The sequence below is a fragment of the Erpetoichthys calabaricus genome, chromosome 5 (assembly GCF_900747795.2).
Source record: "Erpetoichthys calabaricus chromosome 5, fErpCal1.3, whole genome shotgun sequence".
NCBI classification, from domain to species: Eukaryota; Metazoa; Chordata; class Cladistia; order Polypteriformes; family Polypteridae; genus Erpetoichthys; species Erpetoichthys calabaricus.
Genome location: NC_041398.2, coordinates 228,464,106 through 228,485,685, shown reverse-complemented (window position 1 = coordinate 228,485,685; position 21,580 = coordinate 228,464,106). Strand labels below are relative to the sequence as shown.

Sequence of the window (21,580 nt, the reverse complement as noted above, 5' to 3'; positions counted from 1 at the left end):
TAGCCTCTCAAGGAGCTCATCCACTCGGGGCATGGGATAGGCATCAAATTTGGACACCTGATTAAGACGTCTAAAGTCGTTACAGAATCTCCTTGACCCGTCTGGTTTAGATACGAGGACAATAGGACTGGACCTGGGGCTATGGCTTTCCTCAATGATTTCCATGTCCAACATCCGTTGAACCTCTAGTTCCACCTCAGCACGTTTCGCCTCCGGGAGACGATAGGGCTGTTCCCTGACGACCACCCACGGGTCCATCATAATGTCGTGCTGAATCAGCAAGGTCCTGCCTGGAGCTTCACTGACCACTTCCAGGACAGACAGGATCGAACTTTCAAGCTCCCGTCGCTGGTGGGAAGTCAAATTGTGGCCGAGGTTAACTTTAGCTTTTTCTGAGAAAAGGGAGAGGGAGTGACCGGTATGAGGGCGTTCTTCCCTGTCCTTCCAAGGCTTCAATAAGTTAATATGATATACTCTCTCACTCAGTCGATGGTTTGGCTGGCTCAGCAAATAGTCAACGAGCCCTTATCTCTCTTTAACCTCATAAGGGCCATGCCAATGGGCCAGCAATTTTGAGTGGAAAGTGGGCACAAGCACCATTACGCAATCTCCCGGCTGAAATTCGCGCAGGGAGGAGTTTGTTATAATTCCCGGCCTGCACTGCTTGAACCCTGGACATGTGTTCTTTAAGCAGGGGCCGAATTTTTTCTAATCTATGTCATAACCGTGCGATATACTCTAAGATCTTAGTGGAGGGAAGTGCCTCTCCTTCCCAACCTTCTTTTAGCATGTCCAAAATGCCCCGGGGTTAGCGCTCAAAAGGGGAAAACCCAGTGGAGGCTTGTGGCACCTCCCGGTTATTGAAAAGCACTAGAGGTAAAAGTTTATCCCAGTTCCTACTATCCGTGCTGACTACCTTGCGGAGCATCTGTTTGAGGGTCTGGTTAAACCTTTCCACCAGCCCATCCATCTGGGGATGATAGATAGATAGATAGATAGATAGATAGATAGATAGATAGATAGATAGATAGATAGATAGATAGATAGATAGATAGATAGATAGATAGATAGATAGATAGATAGATAGATACTTTATTAATCCCAAGGGGAAATTCACATACTATTATTATTATAAATATAAATATAATATAAAAATCACATAATGATAGACAGACATTTTGAGATACTTAATACGGAGTAACTTGGCAACCTCCCTGAACGTATCCGATGTAAAGGGCGTACCTTGGTCTTTAAGGACTTCTTTAGGTATGCCCACTCGGGAAAAAAGCCCTACTAATTTCCATGCGATGTTCTTTGTATTGGCAGCTCTCAAGTTGCATAATCAACCATAACCAATATGTATTTATGGCCTCGCACCGAAGGTTCTAGAGGTCCTACCAGATCAACACCGATCCTCTCAAAGGGCACATCTACTTTATAAGGGGAATCGGGAATAGAGGAGCGTGGTCCCTCCTGGGTATCTGACGTAGCTGACAGACTGGGCATGACTGACAGAAACGTCGGACCTCCTCATTGATCCCGGGCCAATAGAACCGGAATTTTACCCTCTCTAATGTTTTCTCAGCCCCGAGATGGGTGCCTAAGTGGTGGGCATGAGCTAGTTTTCATACCTCCCGCCGGTAGGTCTGCAGCACTACCAACAACTTCTGCACCTCACCTTCGTGTTCTGCAACTCAATATAACAGTTCATTCTCCAAAACAAGGTGTGGAATCTACTGACGATCTGTCATCTACGGACACGATGGCTTTCCAGGCAAACTTCAGGGAATCATCATTCCACTGTTCTCTTTTAAATGATGCCAGCGTAGACCGAAATTGATAGTCTATGCTGGCGAGCAGGTCCTGTGTCAGGTCCGGGGTAGTGCCCGCCCGACCCGGAACCCCACCTGGTTGTACTTCCTTGTCGAGGTCCGTTGTCGAAGAGAGCTCTCCCTGGCCATCCATGTCATCATTAGTTGCCGAGGAGCACGCCGTGGGAGCAGCTGGGCAGATCCCTTGACCCTTGTCACACACGTGCGAGTAGGAGGCAGCTAAAGGGTCTGAGTAATTGTAATAAAACATCCGACCAGGGGGCGAAGGAGTGGTCTGATTGTCTTTCTCAGTTCAGATCTTTTCCGGGAAATCCTGCAAGGTTCCAGCGCCTCAGAAGACATCACTTCCGGAGCCAGCCCCTTTGCTGATGTCACTTCTGGTTCCGGCCCTTTTGATGACATCATTTGCTCTACGGGCCTTTAACACTAGAATTACCAGAGCCTACAAAAAAACTCGTAGATCCGTCCCACCTTAAATCACTTCTTAAATCCATTCGCACCTCTCCGCCAGCGTCCTTTGTCCTCTAAATGTGCCAATAAAAACAAGCTGCACGCTGCCGGCTATTCCATCCCTCACCGACTTAGAACGTGCACGAACTTCTCCCAGCTCATGCCTTGATTGATTATCTGGGAGTGAAGTGGAGTTTTAGAGTGGAAATAATAGATCGTTATTTGGAACACACACATTTCATGTGTGTTCCGTTTCTACAGTAATCTGTGTAAACACATTTTTAAAACAAATTTTTTTCATATTCTTGTAGTAAATGACAAAATGTAGGCATAAACTATATAATGTATGAAGCCTGAAGTCCAAATATCAAAGAAACACGTTCACAAAAGGTACAAATATAACAGAACAAGTGCACTTTTATTCAAATATATAACTGCCGTGGCACAACGTTATCAGCTGCTGACTGGGAATCAAAAGGTCACGAGTTCGATCCCACACGCCTACGTTTTTGAGAAGTGAACTGCTCTTATTCTTACTACTTTAGAATAAAAACATACATTTGATTTCAGTTTGTAACAGCCGGTGTAACTTGTAAAGGTTAGCTTTTTTTTTTTTTTAATTCAATTTCATTCTCTTCATTCTACCCTACCCCCCCTCCCCATCAGACACTGCTGTTTTCACATAAATACACGCTATAGCACGAATGTTATTTATTTGGATCACATAAAGACGCACTATAGCTCGAATGTTATTTATTTGGATCACATAAAGACGCGCTATAGCTCGAATGTTATTTATTTGGATCACATAAAGAGGCGCTATAGCTTGAATGTTATTTATTTGGATCACATAAAGATGCGCTATAGCTCGCATGTTATTTATTTCACCAACGCTACACCTTCCAGATCTAAACATTAGCGTGGTGTATGTGCCCAAAAAAAGTCCAACTGCATTCTCGTATCATTGCTCGCGTACTAAAGTGTCAGCAGGTATTTTTCATGACATTACACGTGTAATTGAGCATGCCCTTGATGATCAAACACAGGAAGCTCTGCAGTTCTTGTGCCTTTATGCTGTAGATCTGGCTCTTACATACAAAGAATGGTGCATGTGCCCAAAACATTAACATTTATATGTTGCGTACAGTACATAAAAGCCAGATCTAATGTTATTTGCCTATTTACCTTGAGTTATTTACTTACATGATGAGGGTTCTACATCGGATCAAGAATGTACTTTTGCCATCGCTGTACTTTGTATATGTACATGGGAAGCTCTGCACTCATGACTATACGCTGTAGGAATTAATTAAATAAATAAAGGTAACTAGGTAAATCAAATGTTATTTACCTTGAGTTATTTACTTACATAATGACGGTTCTACATCGGATCTGGCTTTTATGTAAGTAACATATAAATGTTACTATCGCTAAAGATCACAATGTCATCAACAAACATCATAGTCCTGGAGGACTCCTGTCTAATCTCGTCTGTCAACCTGTCCATTACCAAACAAACAAAAATCAAAAATAACATCATATTTATATTCATTGACCTTGAAATAGTCTAAAACAATATGCCACATGCTTATGTTTGAAATTTGTCATTTTTAACCTTCTGGGTGTGACTTTTGGATGGCTATAACTACCACTAAGGAATCAAATATCATGAATCCTATCATTATTTTGATCAGCAACCTCGAAATAAAACAGCACTCCACGTGCCTTATTATCAACTCCACTTTTTGAAGTTTTGTCAAAAGGAGGAACTGTGACCCCAAAACACCATTAGGGGATGGTCCCCTGGGGTCATTTTTATGACATGTACAATTTCAAATGCTTTTGATAATTTTTGCTGAAGACAACTATTGATTTAATCTTTATCATAAGGTGTAATTTCCTGAACAAAACGGTCCAAAAATAGCCTAAATATGAGGGTGTAGTGGGTCAGTCATAAAAGAAAATCCCAAAACGCTCTGCAGCTTAGATACTGTAAGTAGACATCAAATTAAAACAAGTTAAACACTATTATAATATGTAGGAATTTTCTCATACCAATTAATCAGGAGGCACCAGATTAAATAAAAAAACGGAAGTGATTTCATAAATGTTTTTGGAACCCAAAAGATTAATTTGGATGACCTTATCTGGACAGTTGAAGGTATCTTACTCCATTGGGTGCTTGAGAAAGGCCCTTAACCTGAAAATTGCTTTATGGGTGCTGCATCCAACCCCCAAAAGTCATGAGAAAAGACAATAATCCCGGAGGAGAAAACAAGGTTTATTAAATCAATTTTAAAAATGAATAGTTTCAAATGGGTTGAATTATTTGAGGTTACAAGAAGAAAAAACTTATTTCAATGAAAAAAGCCAGCAACCTTCAGAAATATAAAAAATTCCAATCTATATTGGATCAAACAAGTTTGATACTGCATAAATGTATGGATATTATCCCTTCTTAATTTCCATTTGCTTAGGCTAAAATGAATAACTCCTGTAGTGTTTCCTCAGATCACATCTCTAATGTCCTGCATCTACACTCCAGCACCTGTTATGTAGGAGAAACGAGGACTTTCCTATGGAAACAAGAACTTCCTTAAGGACTTTTCTTACTTGAAAAAATCCAGAGAACAGCGGATACGTTTTTCTGCCAGAACTCATTTAAACTTTTTGTTAAGAAACTCTTTGTTTTGCATGTACTCATTCAGATTAATTAACACAATAAACAAGTTTATGTAATGTAATCCTGAAATTATTTCCATTAGATAACATTACTGCTTTTGTTTTTCATCAAATGTAAAATTTAGTCAGGAGTGGCAATTGTTAATAAAAGCCAAAGCTTTCCACCCCTTTTCCTCAAAACAGCCTCTTATAAAATATCATTACATCGCTTCCACTCTCATTCAGCTGAACTCATATCTAAGCCTGCTGGTGTTACAGCACAACCATCTGTAACGCAAGCTGACACCCGAGTCCTGCGGTAACATGCAGCTTTCACTGGCACTTGGCATTGCAGCTGTCCTTGGAATCACTCGGTTTAATCATGGTAGGTTTGATTCACTTCATTCTGACGGTCCTATATATATTTTTTACATTCATTACCATCTTTAAACTTTTTTTCTAAGATTTCCAAAAGACTTACAACTAGACTAACAGAAAAAATGATTCAGCCTTTTCCATCCCTAAATGATAATTGAACACAAATTCCTTTGCACATTTCTGCAGGTGAATGTTCCAAAATTGTTGGTGGAGTTGAGGTGAAACCACACTCGAGACCTTTCATGGCTTATTTTACCGGAGGATGTGGAGGGGCTTTGATTAAAGAGGATTGGGTGCTGACAGCAGCCCACTGTTTCATGTAAGAAAAAAAACAAACTGGCATTAAGAATTATCTATAGAGTTTTGTAAAGCTGCTGTTTGTATTTTCAGCTTTTATTTTGTGGTGAATTGTTTTTGTTGCACACACACTTCAACTACAGAAAGGCAGATAGAGAGGAAAGGTGCTTATAAAAGATAGATAGATAGATAGATAGATAGATAGATAGATAGATAGATAGATAGATAGATAGATAGATAGATAGATAGATAGATAATATTATGGATCTCCTTTAAGTAATCATTCTGTAAGGGCAGCAAGTAAAGTCAAGGTTAGTTTAAGTTGCTCTGACTAGACAGAAACGTCCATCCATCCATCCATTTTCTAACCCGCTGAATCTGAACACAGGGTCACGGGGGTCTGCTGGAGCCAATCCCAGCCAACACAGGGCACAAGGCAGGAAACAATCCTGGGCAGGGTGCCAACCCACCGCAGGACACACACAAACACACCCACACACCAAGCACACACTAGGGCCAATGTAGAATCACCAATCCACCTAACCTGCATGTCTTTGGACTGTGGGAGGAAACTGGAGCACCCGGAGGAAACCCACGCAGACACGGGGAGAACATGCAAACTCCACGCAGGGAGGACCCGGGAAGCGAACCCAGGTCCCCAGATCACCCAACTGCGAGGCAGCAGTGCTACCCACTGCGCCACCGTGCCGCCCCTAGACAGAAACATTCCTAAGCTTATTTATGCATAGACAAGAAAGGACAATTAGAGAAGAGATAATCATTCTGTAGAGTGTGGAAAGTTACTAGGAGAGTTAGAAACTTAAAGCACACGGTCTAATTATTGTCATTTTAACATGTAGCTGTCAGCGATCCTTTGTTCTGTTAAAGCAATATATATAAGTTGTGACAGATTAAGGTCTCCGTGACCCCTTGAACCCTCAGACCAGACGTCAGACACCAGGTAAAAGTCCAAAGATGAATATTTATTATAATAATAAAGTGCACAAAGCACCCTCTTCTCCACAATACTCAATAATAAATAAATGATCAAATAACAATAAACACAATCCTCCACTCCCAGACCCTTAGCCACCCTGCCTCCCAACTCAGCTCAACGTCTGGGATTTCCCTCAATCCTTTTATAGTCCTTGACCCGGAAGTGGTTCTGTCCCTCAGTCCATGTGACTTCCTATCACTTCCGGGTCAGGTAAAAACTTTTCCTTTTCTTCAGCCCGGAAGTATATCATTTCTTCTGTTCCAGTGACTTGGAAATACTTCCGGGCTATACGGAAAGCATAAATCCCTGGGCATCCCTGCAGCGACTCCTGGCAGCCCCGACGTTATCCAGCAGGGCTGTGTATTAAAACCCCCTAGTCCATGATGGAATTCGGGGCATCTCCACGTTGCAAGGAGGACTCCATCTAGCGGCCTGGGGGTATTGGCCGGGATGAATGGCCAGCCATCCCTCACAAAGTATACACATGTACTGTATAAAAATGTCCAAAAGAATATAGGAAAATAAAATTACATTCTAGATAGATGGCTGGATAGTGTGGCATGGTGTGGGAATAACAACTGAGGAATGTGGCAAGAAATTTTGGGGCATCAACAGGGTCATCCAGGGACAAGAAAACAAAGAAAAAAATACAGAAATAATACTTGATGGCATGGGTGACTTCAATGGGTAAACAAACAAAGGATGAATAATGTTCATTGGTCTTAGCAAAAACTCCATCTTGTGGGTTGCTCTGGCCAATAATGTGACGCCTCCTTCCGGGATCTCTTGGGTTTTATGGCAGCTAGACCATAAGAGGTTGGGCTAAATGACTGCACTGGGGGGCTTTTTTGCACTGTGAGGAAAGAAAGAGTTGACAACATTAGCATCAGCACCCCCTCTTGTCTAGACAGGTTATTACATACCTCGAATGAGCCTGTGTTGAGGTCCTTCAATCTGCACGCTAGATAGATAGATAGATAGATAGATAGATAGATAGATAGATAGATAGATAGATAGATAGATAGATAGATAGATAGACAGTGTGGCGGATGGCCCATGCCCGGCCAGGACGCCCCTTTGACACTGGATCCGGGGAAGCAGCCATGGGAGGCACACTACGTCCCCCGGAACACTTGGTGGCAGCCCCCCTGGGTTGCATGAGGGCCAATATCTTGGAACACTGGAGCTCATTCCTGTTGGGCTCCGTGGCCACCACCAGGGGGAGCTGCAAGGCTTTCTGAGCCCGTGTGGGCGGCAACGCAGCCACACTCAGAAGTGCAGCCTAATCAAGGTTAATTGCTACCTGGAGCACTTCCGGGTTGGCTATGAAGGGAGCCTGCGGCCACTACTCAGGGCGCCAGAGTCAAAAGAGTAGTGGAGGAAGAAGAGTGTGATTTTGGGTGATTTACTTTGTGTGTTGTTTTGGGACTGTGTTAGGGCTGATGGACATGGGGAAGATGTGGACCTCAGCTGAAGAAAAATAAATCATTTCCTTTATTTCCCCACGTGCCTCCGTTGTCTGTCTGTTTCGGGCCAGATGCCTATATAGCATCTTTCACAATAGATAGATAGATCCACAGGGAAGGAATTTACCTCCTTCAGCAGCAATATAGATCATACACTCATAATGTAAAACAGTACAAAAAAATTAGTATCACATAAGTGCAAAATTCAGAACTATGCACAAAATATATTTAGCTTCTATTTAATACTAGCTGAAGTACTCAGGGTTACTTGAGTATGTTTGCAGAACAGGTTAAGAAAAAAAAGCAAAAGTTTTTCAGGTGACCTTGTTGTAATTGGTAGCTGTCATTCACACTGCTTCTCTAACAATGTAAGTCGAGAATTTGTACTTTTTCAGTCCAATTGAATTTCACATATTCTGCAACCCCGTACTTTGTTGTAACCGTGAAGGCTGTCATGTCTGACTTGTCCTCTTAGTTCAAGGTGGACAGCTTGTAGCACTTAAATTACTAAAAGAAGCCAACAAAGCAGGAGTTAAACAACCATCTTCTGATCCTTTGTGTTGCGCTGCACTTCCACTCTCACCCAACACCCTCCTGCAGAAGTGCATGATACTCCTTTTAATATTACGGTAGATAGAGGCAGCACATGGCATTGCCAGGATAAGTAATGTTAAGTAAGCTCTGGTCATTTTATCAATGTTTCACTTGCCCTGAGCCAGCAGGTGGCATTGGTTTGTAAACTGTAGTATACAGAAAAAAAAACACTGCATCAGCCAGTGGGGTTGTAAAGTAGTTTATGTTTTCCATATGGTCTTAGAGGGCAACTATGCAAAAATTTGGTCCAAATAAGTCAATGGGAGTAGGATTATATAGGGAACAATCAGACAGTCTTTTTTATATGTATAGATACTGGTGTCCACAAACAAACTTTGTCCCAATGCCAAATTGCCTGTTAAAACTGTTAGATTGACTCAAAATTAATGTAATGTAACTGTCAATAATGGTATCCATTTTGAATTTAATGGATACTATCTATCTACTATCTTCCTTGTGACGGACTGGCACTTTGTCCAGCGTTGTTTCCCATCTTGCGTCCATCCCTGAATTGAATGAAGCAGGTCTCAGAATGTCTGTGTATAGGTGTGAATCTATTTATCTGTACTTATATACTCATCACTGTCTACATCCAAAAACAATCAAGAAGGCTAATAAGATGTGCAGACTGCAAGTCAGGCAGGTTAATATTTAAGCAGTGTTAACTCACTTGTGAGGACTCACCTGGAGTACTGTACTCTGTTTTGTTCTCCAGGCTACAAAAAATGATTACAGGCAGTCCTGAGAAGTGTGACTAGTCTGATTCCAGAACTGAGAGTGATAAGCTATGAGGAAACTGAAGAAGATGATTTTTTTTCAGCTTAGAAGTGATGATTAGAAGTGTTTAGAACTATTAAGGGGATCCCTGCTCTTACATTAAGACAAATACTATAATAAGAACATAGGGACACAAGTGGTAACATGATAAGGGCAAATTTAGCAAAAATGTTAGAAAATGTTTCTTCACACAAAAAAAAAAAACAGACGTGGAATAAATTGCCTAGTAACATGACAGAAAATAGGAATTTAGAGGCCTTCTGTTCTTGACTTGATGTTATTTTGGAGAATCTATTTAAACTGGACTGGTGAGTCTGATGGGTCAAATAGCCCATTCTTCTCAAATATGTTCTGATGTTGTTGTGGAAAAAAAAAACTTTCCTTTATCTTCAAAGGAAACCAACATGGAGCCCCGTTGAGAATGCAGAACTTTTCTTTATTTGCACAGGGTTATGCACAAATGTCTCAGTCCATTGAGTGAGCAATCAATTAAACGATTCATCTGCTTTTATTATTTTTTCTGATTACATCACCTCATCTAATCATTTGACTCTTAATACACAGAACTTTATTACCTTATCCAATCAACTAACACCACCAGTACTCTCTGACTCATGTCGATTCGCCCATTACTCTAAACACTGCTTTGTTTTGCAGTTTGTCCTATTGATCTTAGCACCGCTTCATAGGGGGGCTGTATGGGCTTTCCCATCAGTTTATCCCCACTTTCTGCATGGATGTTCATTACTCATTTACCACATTCTTACCTTGGAAAATTATGCTAGTAGCTTCACTAAGACAAGGCAGAGACTTCATGTTCTTTCAGCTTTGAGTTACATTTAGTTAACCCTTGAGTTACAATCAATGCTTTTTCTAATGTTTAATAATTCATTGTGTTATAGCTTCATATATTTACTTGTAATAAACTGTAAAAGACTATTATATATGTGAACTAAAATGCCACATTCTATGCAGGCACGACTTTACAATTCCCAGTCCTATTTACAGAGAGCAGCAAAACAAATGTCCTATTAGTTTGAGAGTAGATCGTATACATACACAAATGGGCCACAGGAGATGCAGTGATTAACAATGCTGCCTCATGGATCCAAATCCATGGATTTAAATCATGGCCCATGAAGTAAACATGTGACGTCTGAACTTTCTTTCATTTTCTATGGGTATTCCTCTCACATCCCAAAGTGAGCTGGTGACTCAAAATTGGCTAGGTATGAATGTAAATGTGCAGTGGACTGTGTCCAATTCACATTTGTTTTCTGCCAAGCATCTCATTCTGTCATGCAGTCAATAGGAACAGATTCCCTGTAACCCTAAACTAAATAAGGAGATTTGAAAATGGATAGATGAATGTAAACATCTGTATAATCATACAGAGGCAATAAATACAGAATTCAACTATAAACAATAATATAACCAGCAGGCTGCATTTGTAGTGCAGTAGTAGCACAGCTGCCTCACAGCAAGGAGACCGAGGCTCAGGTCCCGAATGCTTCTTGTGGGGAGTGCAGGCTTAAAAGCACATGTGCTGTGAATATAATGAGTTTCTTCGTGCTGTCCACTCTTATTGCATACAGCATATTTGGTAGTTGGTGACTGTGTGCTCTCAGTGGGTGGTGTAATGTTCATATACTGCTGTCCTGACACTCCAGACAAGTCAGATGCCTTGTGATTGGGGCAACGATCTGCATCAGTGCCAGAGGCTACAGGCCCCACATCATCCAGTTGGTTGTCATATTCTTGATCACTGTCATCATCAAAATATCTTACAATAAATCTAATTGTTTAAAAATATTAGCATCTTTATACTTTTTTCATAACAACATAACTACGGACTGCCTGGTTACTGTATAAGACTATTTTCTGCAAACTGTTGCTACCATACAAAATAATTCAATGGCTATCCACTAGATGGCAGCACTGTAGTAAGTAAGTAATTAAGACATGGCATAAGGGACTGTCAGTATGCTGACTGCATCTATAGTGTTTATATATCGAGGTACGAGTTATTTCGTATATCATGCCTTTGGATCAATGACATACAAGTTAACTCATTCCTAGCTTTCAAAGTGTTAAAAATATATTTATTATATAGTAGAGCCAATTGTCTTGACTTGTTAATTTCTCCATATTTCATACTAGAAGCACTACCCAGCACTGCATGAGTAAGTAATTTTAAGATCTGGTCTGTTTGTCTCGTAGTCTGGCTTCAGGATGTTCCAATGGTGTGGATTTTTATACTGTACAAACTGTACAGACTGTGCTGGCCATGCCATGTGCTGTATGTAGTTCTGACATAGCCTGGAGGTATGTTTTGGGTCATTGCCTTGGTGCAGGATGAACCCCTGACTTACTGGACGCAGACCAGAAGGTATTGCATGGATCTGTAAAATGAACCCTTGTGATTCAGAATGCCAGTCACTCTGTGCAAATCACCAACTCTGCCTCCAGCAAAAGAACCCCAGACAATCACACTTCTGCCTCCATATTTGACAGTTGGTGTCACACACTGATGAACCATCCTTTCACCAACTCAGTGGCATATAAACACCCTGGGAGATGAACCAAAGATTTCAAATTATGAATAATTGGTCCTTAAGACTTTCTTCCAGTCTGAAGTAGTCCACAGCTTGGTTTCATGTCCCATTCATACCTTACTTTCTTATTTTGTCCTTTAAGAAATGTCTTTCTTACTGACATTTGCCCTGTCCAACCTGCAGCACAAAGTCTCCTCTTCACAGTAGAAACTGAGATTTGCTTTTTTCGACCTGCACTGTTAAGCTGTGCTTGAAGCTGTTGTGCTGTGAGGCAACTATTTCACCAGCTGGTGACCCTCAGAAACTTGTATTCTGAATGGATAGTGACTTTGGATCTGCCAAATCTCTTCCTATCAGAATTTCTTCCAGTTTCCAATTGCTTTTGGACTGTGTAGGACACCACTGTACTCACTGACACTTTGATTATTTTGCAGTTTCTCTAAATGAAAGACCTACACGTCTAAGGGAAATAATATTCTGTCTCATTTCATTTGTTAATTGCCATTTTCTAGCCATTATCACTAGAATTTACAACTTTCTATGGTGTATCATTGTCCAAGTCATACTTCAGAGGGTGTAGTAACAGAGTCTGTTCCAACTCTGCTGTAAGACAGACAGAGGGTTTTAAAGTAATCAACACATGTTGGGACACCTGTGCAAATTGTTTGCTTCAACTTGCAAGGCTTAATTTACTTTAATTGCTGCAGAACACCTGTAGGTTGTAACCCATTATTTGCTCCTTGAAGAAGGCCAATTTGTCATATTCTGAAATTTCCTTTTTTTCAGTTTTTGCTAACCTAAAGTTAAAACTTAAACCTCTGTCAGTTTACTGCTTACCTTTTCATCATTTTAGGTCATTCATTGCATTTCAACTGATTGAATTTCACTTTTTGGTGAATTACTAAATAATTTCGTCTTTTGCTTTTTAACTGTTGAGCAGGTGCGATGAACATGTGATTCTTGGTGCTCATTCTGTAGCTGGACGTGAAAAACATCAACAGAAGTTTTTCATCGCTAATGTAGTTATGTACCCCGGATACAACCCTGTAACTATAACAATGACATCATGCTTGTTCAGATAATTTTATCTTTTTCAAAATATCAGCTCTGTGTGTCATCTGCTTGATTATATTGAATTAAAACTGAGTAATGCAGGTTAGCTGGATGGGTGCTGCTAAATTGTCTGTGTTTACCCTGCGATGGACTGGCGCCCTGGCCGGGGATTGTTCCTGCCTTGTGACCAAAGCTTGCTGTGACACTGCCCTGGATAAACAAGTTTAGAAAATTAATAAATGTATAGAGAGAGAGTTTTTGCTATACTAATGGGCTCTAATATATTTATCATATTTGATCAAAACCAATAATGCATCTGTTAAATCAGTTTCAACTTTCTAACTTAGTTTTAACTTTATCCATTAGCTAAATCTGTTGATCTCTGTCCACACTAACACTTTCACATTGTTTCTGAAAGTATCTCCATCCACGGTTGGCAACCTCTCTATGTTGGCTATTTTGGAATCTGTTTTTCTTCCATAAGGGTGACCAATCAGAGAATGAAACATTGTATTGAATAGCATCCAATCAGGGAAGGGCCGTGTAATAAGCATGAAATAATCAGACCACTATTAGAGTCTGAATTTAAAAAAAAACCTAGATTGTCACTCATCCACAGTACGACACAGCATTTTCAGAAGTGTATGGCTCAAGATAGCATTTTCATAAGTTTCTGTTTTTAAGAATTAAAAATGTCAAGGTAGTGTGGTGATAATGGAGACTAGTATCTGTGTCTTTAAGCAAAAACACAATATGGAGGTAGCCTTAAAGTGATAAAAACAGGGTTACGATGTCCTCTCATTGTGAACTTCACAAATCATGGCCCCCCAATCATGCTGGAACACCTAGACAAGACAACAACCAGGAACACTAAGAGCACCTCAGCTAAAATTGAGAGACAGCATTCTAACCGCTAGAGCAACAGCAACACTTACCCTGAAGATATTCACTTAGGTCTCCCAGATGAACTTGTTACAGTGCTGAATGGTTCTTTAACACAAGCTGAGTATATAATTATTATTTGTGATTAATTTGTGCTGTTGCTATGGTTATTCTGACATCCTTGTGGCTTCGAGGCAGCACTGTACAAAGGGCGACTTTCCATTTCCCAGCACTGAAACTGGTCCATGTGTGGAGCTAACACGTGTCCTTGTTGGACACAGAATCCATCTGACTTGACTTTAAATTCCAGACTGAAGATCCACCTCTGCTGCTACCCATTCACTTTCAAGAGTTTTCAAATTTAGAAAGATTTAGACGAGGACAAGCCATTCAGCTCAACAAAGCTCCTTAGTCCTATCCACTTAATTCCTAAAAAATAGTAAGTCGATATTTATAAAGGTCCCTAAAGTCCTACTGACTACCATACTACTTGCCCCTACAGTTCCTACAATTAACCAGATAGACTACTGTATTGACTACTGCAACATTATAATCTTGAATGCTCCTACCATCTCTATATGTATCAAATTCAATGTCTGTCTGTATGTATGTTTGTCCACTCTTCACAAGAGAACTACTTAATGGATTTAGATCGGGTTTTTTTCTATAATTTGCTTGAACATTCCAGTTGATTTTGTGACTATCATCATGCTAAGTTTCATAGTTCAGGCCTGGCAGTGATTTATTCATGCAAATCCGAGACAGAGGCTGCGGGCCGAGGGGATGGGGAAGTATGACGTCAGGAGTGGGGAGCCGAGCGGGGCCCTCCTCACTAACGCACCAGCCTCCGTTCGAATCGGTCTACCTCTGACCATGTGTTGGAGTGTACCTTGCCTCCACTTAGCTAACGATACCTGTGTGTTTATTGATTTTTAAAGTTTGTCCTGTTTCACTACTCCACAGCTGGAGCCACAGGGGACAGCTAGTAATTTATGAAGACATTCTCTTCTGTCAATTTGTATGTTACTCTGTAGTTATAAATTGTGCAGCTCCTTTAAAACTGTGGCTAACTTCCAGTCTCCTTCCTAGTGCCTACTTGTATTGCATATTTTGTATTTGCTATTCTTTAATTGTATTGGTCATGTTACATATTTGATTCTGTATTTTTACATTGTGCTAACACTTGCTGTTAATGGGACCATAGAAGTAAAAATAAACCAATTGGGTAATCAATCACTAGCAACAACATGTGTGAAAATATCTTTATCTATAAATAAATATCTATAAATATCTATAAATATCTTTATATGTCAGGTTTCAAATAAATATAATATGATATTGTATGCAGTGGCTTTGCTACAACTCACATTATTTACTCCTAGAAAATACACAGACCTCCAGTCCTCCCAAGATCGAGGTTCAAGCCCCAGTAGTGCATTAGTACCAGCATGTGCTTGACAGCTAATGTTGTTCTTCTTCTTCCTATCATGCAAATGGTTTTGGCAATTTGCTTCATGCTCAGCAGCCATGTCACCTTCTTTATAATTTAGCAAATTCAGTTTTCAGTAAGAAAGATGTGAACCCTGGTAACTTTGAAGAGACCTGAGCCTTCATTCTTCTTCTTCTTATCACATACATCAGCTTCAGCAATTTGCCCTATGCTCAGCAGATCCAGACCAAGTAGGTTGCGAGTACCAGCAGACTGCATGCAGTGAAAGGTGGGGCTGTCATTCTTCTTCTTCCTATCACATAGTCGGCTTATGCAAGTGGCTTCACAGTCAGCAGATGTCAATGTGGTTCTTTTCCTGTCAGAAATGCCACCTGTCCATGATGCTGTTCTTTTTTTATCAGCTAAGGTGCACAGCTGTGTCACCACTTGCTGTGAAAAAGACTCAAAGACTAATTTTGTTGCAGTGGTATCTCACACTCCCTGTTCATGGCTCTCCATTGAGACCAAGATCAAGGCTGAAGGTTCAGTGTTTCCTGTGTTTTTCTGTGACAGAGAGACAACACTTAGTATTTTATATATAGATTTTAACAGTGTTTTAACATTAATTTTGTAATTAACAAAACACAGATGCTCAAAAATGCATTTGTTTTTCACCTGTTTATTTTACAGCTAAGTAGAAAAGCCATACTGAATAAATATGTTAGTCTTCTTGGGCTGCCTGCTTCTGGTGTGGATGTGGAAAATGCTGAGATATGCACAGTAACTGGATGGGGCCACACTCTGACCTCTGATGACATTTTGGAAGTTCTCAGGGAGGTTAATGTTACCGGTATAGACAGAGAAACCTGTAACACTTCTGACTACTACAATGGAGGAATAACTGAAAACTTGTTTTGTGCTGGAGAAAAGCTTGGAGGAAAAGATTCTTGTCAGGTAAGCATTTCTTGTAAGCATCAATGGAGCAGAATGAGGAATTCGGTAATTCTGTGTACAAACAGGGTGGGACTAATACAATTTAAAATTTGTTCGTAATAATTCACTTGTAAGAAACATTCACTTTAGTATAATTAAAGAGATAAATTGAAATATTAAGTGTAACTAAATTTTCTTTTAGAAATACTCCATCACTAATTAACATAACATACTTACCTCATTTAATCTACTCACTTTTTTTAAATTCACCTACAGCTATATATGCAAGGGCCTCAGCAGCTGGAGAAAACGGATTAAACCAAAACACATACAGTAGATATGCATCAGAAAATCAAAATGTCTAAATCTATGGTCCAAGAAAGGATCATCCTGGTAGCTTTTACTTTTGCAAATGTTGCCTATTTATTAATTTACTGCCTGGTCACTTTCTAGACTTAGTCTACTAACTAGCATCCCTCAGCTATCATTTTAGGAATATCCTCCATGCCTTTTGGGGATACTTTAAGAAAAGAACATTAGAAAAACTTTTGATGAGAAAAGACTATTCAACCCAACAAAGCTCACCTAATTCCTCCAAAACAACATCAAGTTGGGTTTTACACATCTCTTAGAGTCCTGCTGTCCACCACACTACTTGGTAGCTTATTCCATGTGTCTAGAGTTCTCTGTGTGAAGAAAAAGTTCCTAATGTTTGTTCATAATTTACTCTTTACAAATTTCCATCTATTCCATTATCTTCTTATTGAAATTATTTTAAAGTAACAATCCCAATCCATTGTACTAATTTCTAATTTTAATAATTTTAAACCCTTCAAGCACGTCACCTCTTAATCTCAATTTACTTACAACAACAACATTTATTTATATAGCACATTTTCATACAAAAAGTAGCTCAAAGTGCTTTATATAATGAAGAAAAGAAAAATAAAAGACAAAATACAAAATTAAAATAAGACAACATTAGTTAACATAGAAAAGGAGTAAGGTCCGATGGCCAGGGTGGACAGAAAAAACAAACAAAAAAAAACTCCAGAAGGCTAGAGAAAAAAATAAAATCTGTAGGGGTTCCAGGCCACGAGACCACCCAGTCCCCTCTGGGCATTCTACCTAACATAAATGAAATAGTCCTCTTTGTAGTTAGGGTTCTCACGGAGTCACTTGATGGTTAAACTGAAAAGATTTGTCTTCTTCAGTCTTTCCTCATAAGCCATGCCCTGCATTCCTGAATTCAGACTAGCTTCCCTTCTCTGGACATTTTCTAGCAATTCTCTGTCTCTTTTATAGCCCAAAGACTAAAACTTCACGCTATACTCCAGATGAGGTCTAACCAGTGCATCTTAAAGCTTGAGCAGAACCTCATTTAACTTGTACTCAACACATCGTGCTATATAATCTAACATTTTGTTAGTCTTCCTAATGGTTTCTGAACACTGCCTGGAACTTGACAGTGACAAGTCCGCTATGACTCCTAGTTCCTTCTCATGAGGGCTAATTTCAAGTTTCAGAATTCCTATTATATATTTAGATCTTACATTTTTACTTCCTACTTGTAATGCTTTACATTTACCAACATTAAATTTTATCTGAAATAAATCTGCCCAAGCTTGTATGCTGTCCAAGTTCCTCTGTAATGATTCAATTGATTCTAGATTATATGCCAATCCACCTATATTGGTATCATCTACAAACTTAACCAGTTTGTTTCTATCCCAATCTTTCATGTATATTTAAAATAACACTCACCCCAGGGAGACACCACACTTAACATCACCCAATTCTGATAAGGCTCCTCGCACCATAACTCTCTTCTTCCTGCATCTTAGCCAGTTCTGCACCCACCCATCTATAAATTACATCCTGAACCTTAGTTTGATGCAAAACCTTTCATGTAGGCCTTTGTCAAAAGTCTTGTTAAAACCATGATAGATAATATCCTATGATCCTCCCTGATCATGACCTTAATTTGCTTTCTCATAGAATTCCTGGATATTAGTGAAGCACACCCTTCCTCGTTTGATTCCATGTTGACTATTTGCTAATACTCTATTCTAGACATGTGCTGCTCAAACTTTTCCTTAATAAATGTTTTCACTAATTTATCTGTGATGTGTATTAAGCTTATTGACCTATAATTATTTGGATCAGCTCGATAATCCTTTTTATATAACAAAATAATATTTGCTAGTCTCCAGTATTTAGGGATTTCCCCAGTGTGCAGAGATTTTTAGAAAAATATGGGCCACGGGTAAATATAGGCACTCACTAACCTCCTTAAGCACTCAAGGATGAATGATTTCTTGCAGAATGTTAGTAGAACATGGCCTCCCTGTCTGAAGCCATGCTGACTGTTCCCTAAAACTCTGTTCTTGTCATTTGCTGCTCAGTTCTCTCCTTAATAAATTCTTCCATTAATTTACCTGTGATGCATGTTAAGCTTACTAGTTCATAGTTAATAGAACCTGGTTAGTCACCTTTTTTTATATAATGGAATAATGTTTGCTATTTTCCAGTCCTTAGGAATTTCCCAGTACACACAAATATTCTTCAAGTATTTGTCAAGGGTTTATATACTGTGACCAGTAGGGAGCTTTACAACACCCCAAACCCCACACACAACCACCACAGGTTAATTCTCTTCTCTCTTTTCCTTCTCCTTCTCCCTCCACACCTCCAGGTGAGTTTTGTCCTTTTTCACTTCTGGATTAGACTGAGTGATTTCTTTTATCTTAGACCCAGGAGTACCTCCAGTGCTAGGGCCTAGCCCGTTGGAAACACTTTGGGGTCAAGTGGAAGCTCCAGAAAGTAGGGACCATGGATCCCTTCAGCACCCCCTGGCAACACCCACAGAACCCAACAAGTCTGCCCCATTGGACTATGGTCCCTAGTGTACCTTTTGGGTGTCCATAAAGGTAGCACTGCCCAGGAATGCTGCCAACTAGTGTATTGGGAGAGTATGTAGTCCTCACAGGTTGTATTGGGTTTTGTTCCTTGGTCCAGCCCTGTGAGGATGCCAGCTTTCCCACTTCTGTACTGGCATCTTATGCAAGTCTCCAGGCCAAGATAAGTAAGGTAAGGAACCTTGCCCCATCCCAGCTGGAACGTCCGCCCATGTGTACCATCCATTACAATACGCATGCACTAACCTTCTTCAGCACTCGAAGATAAATCTTTTCCTATACTGTTTTATTCCACATTCCTGTGTTTCATAACATTTGATTTTCAAAAACCAATGGAACCCACATAATCATATATTAATGACTTTTCCAAACTGGACTGAAAATAGATTAATTAAAAAGCAGTGTGCACACAAAGCATACACTATACATCTATGAACACTCACAGTCACTCAATCCCAGCCAATTTAATGTCACCAATCAGCCCACTGTGCAAGAACAAAACTGGATTACCTGTGGAAATCAGCAGGGACACAGAAAAAAATGTGAGCAAACTGCACACAATTAGTGTCCCGTATGTGAACAAAAACCGAGGATCTACAGATGTAAAGCGGCTAAGTAAGAGTAAATAAGAAGTCTTGAGTTCAATTATTATTATTGAATAGCACACTTCATTGTACCAGTCCACATTCCTTATATATCTAAAAGCAGTAAAACATAAAAAAGCAAAAAAAAAAATTCACCAAACATGCATATGCACACCTCACAATATGTGTGGATATAATTTTACTGAATCTATTCACAGGCAAGCAAACTGGAGCAGTGGACAGGCTTGCCATGTGATTCTACATTTGTGATTTAAAACAAATGTGTGAACAACGGTAATGTGTTTAGGTAAGTCTGTTTTCAGATTAATTATAATAAAAGTGTATACTGTATTTATGTACCTTTAGGGTGATTCTGGAGGCCCAATACGATGCAGTGGTGTCTACAGAGGAATTGTCTCATTTGGTGAAGGGTGTGCCCTCCCGAAGAAACCTGGGGTCTACACTCTTCTAACTGATGAATATCTAGATTGGATTAAAAAAACAATATCTGCATAATTATTAATTCTTCCCATGACCTTGATTAATGTTTTATATTTTTCCTTCCTTTGTGGATAAAAACTTATTAAAATGTATTATAGTTTGAGCATGCTGAACTAATTTTATAAGGTTGGATAACTAGTAGCTCACTACTCAGAAAAAAGAGAACAGAACAATATCAGCCAAATACAAAGATGTGATAATGTGTACAATTCAGGGGAATGGCTTTATATTAAATACATTGGGGTGTTTTCCAAGAGCAGTTTTTAGTCTTAGTCTTAATCAGTTTTGCTCTGTGATTCTTTTAAATAAAGTATATTATTGTTTAATATCCATGATTTGGTATACTGTGAAACTTTCCTCAAATATTCATATAACACTTATGAAAAATGTGTTTTTCTCTATAAATGCCAAACGTTATAGACTGAAACAACTTATACTGTACATGCAACAAGGAGAACTATAAAACTTTAAATATTTTCTTCTGCTTTACTTGCTAAGCAATAAATAAAATGCATTAATGTGTTTTGTAATGAATGTAGGTTTTGCATTTTTACATTACAGGCACATGCATACATCTTTTCTCTCTGCCTCCATATGTATACATATTACTGTTGGATTGATAACTAACATTTTGACGTTAGTACCAATACCACATTTTGTACCTAAGTATCAGTACCAAAATAATACCAAAGCAAATAACGGATGACTCCCACTCCCCAAATCCCAACTGCTTTACTCCCTGAACACACATGTGCCACCTGGGGTTAAAGGCTGCCCAACTGCCACACCATGCCTTTATCAGAGGCTCATAATTTATTAATCAAGCTTTCCACCAAGTACAAAGATATACTCATATTAAATCTTGGAATATGTGACAAGGTGGGGTGGATGTTTCCCCCCTTGGAGTTTTGAGTCCTCTGATATATGCATATTGCTTCAAAAAGCAGTGGTGGTGGCTTTATAGGAACACAAAGTGCTGGTAAAGAATTTACCACAATGCTGGTATTGTACTGTTTTACAAATTTCATAGTTCGTTACTTTTTTACTGCCCAAAATATCACTATACATAAAACAGAATGTCTGTCTGGCTGTATGTTCCCTACACAATCCTACAACTTTTGACCAATCTGGACCAGATTTTGCATAGCTGCTGTCTTTGCAACACACCATTTTCACCCTTGGGGTCCCACAATCTGCTGGCTCAGAGGACATATTACAATCCTACGCTTTTTGAATGATCTACAAGAAATTTTGCATGGTTGCTTTCCAGAAC

General features: G+C 39.5%; 1 protein-coding gene across 1 annotated transcript in view; it reads left to right on the top strand.

The window, feature by feature from the left end:
• The first annotated feature begins 5,505 nt into the window (after positions 1-5,505).
• Positions 5,506-21,580, top strand: part of LOC114652888 (granzyme A-like) — a 35,953-nt gene continuing 19,878 nt past the window's right edge. The window contains exon 1 of the mRNA XM_051928188.1: positions 5,506-5,640. Within this exon, the coding sequence (XP_051784148.1) occupies positions 5,564-5,640 (77 nt within the window). The 5' untranslated portion in view covers positions 5,506-5,563. The remainder of the gene's footprint in view (positions 5,641-21,580) is intronic.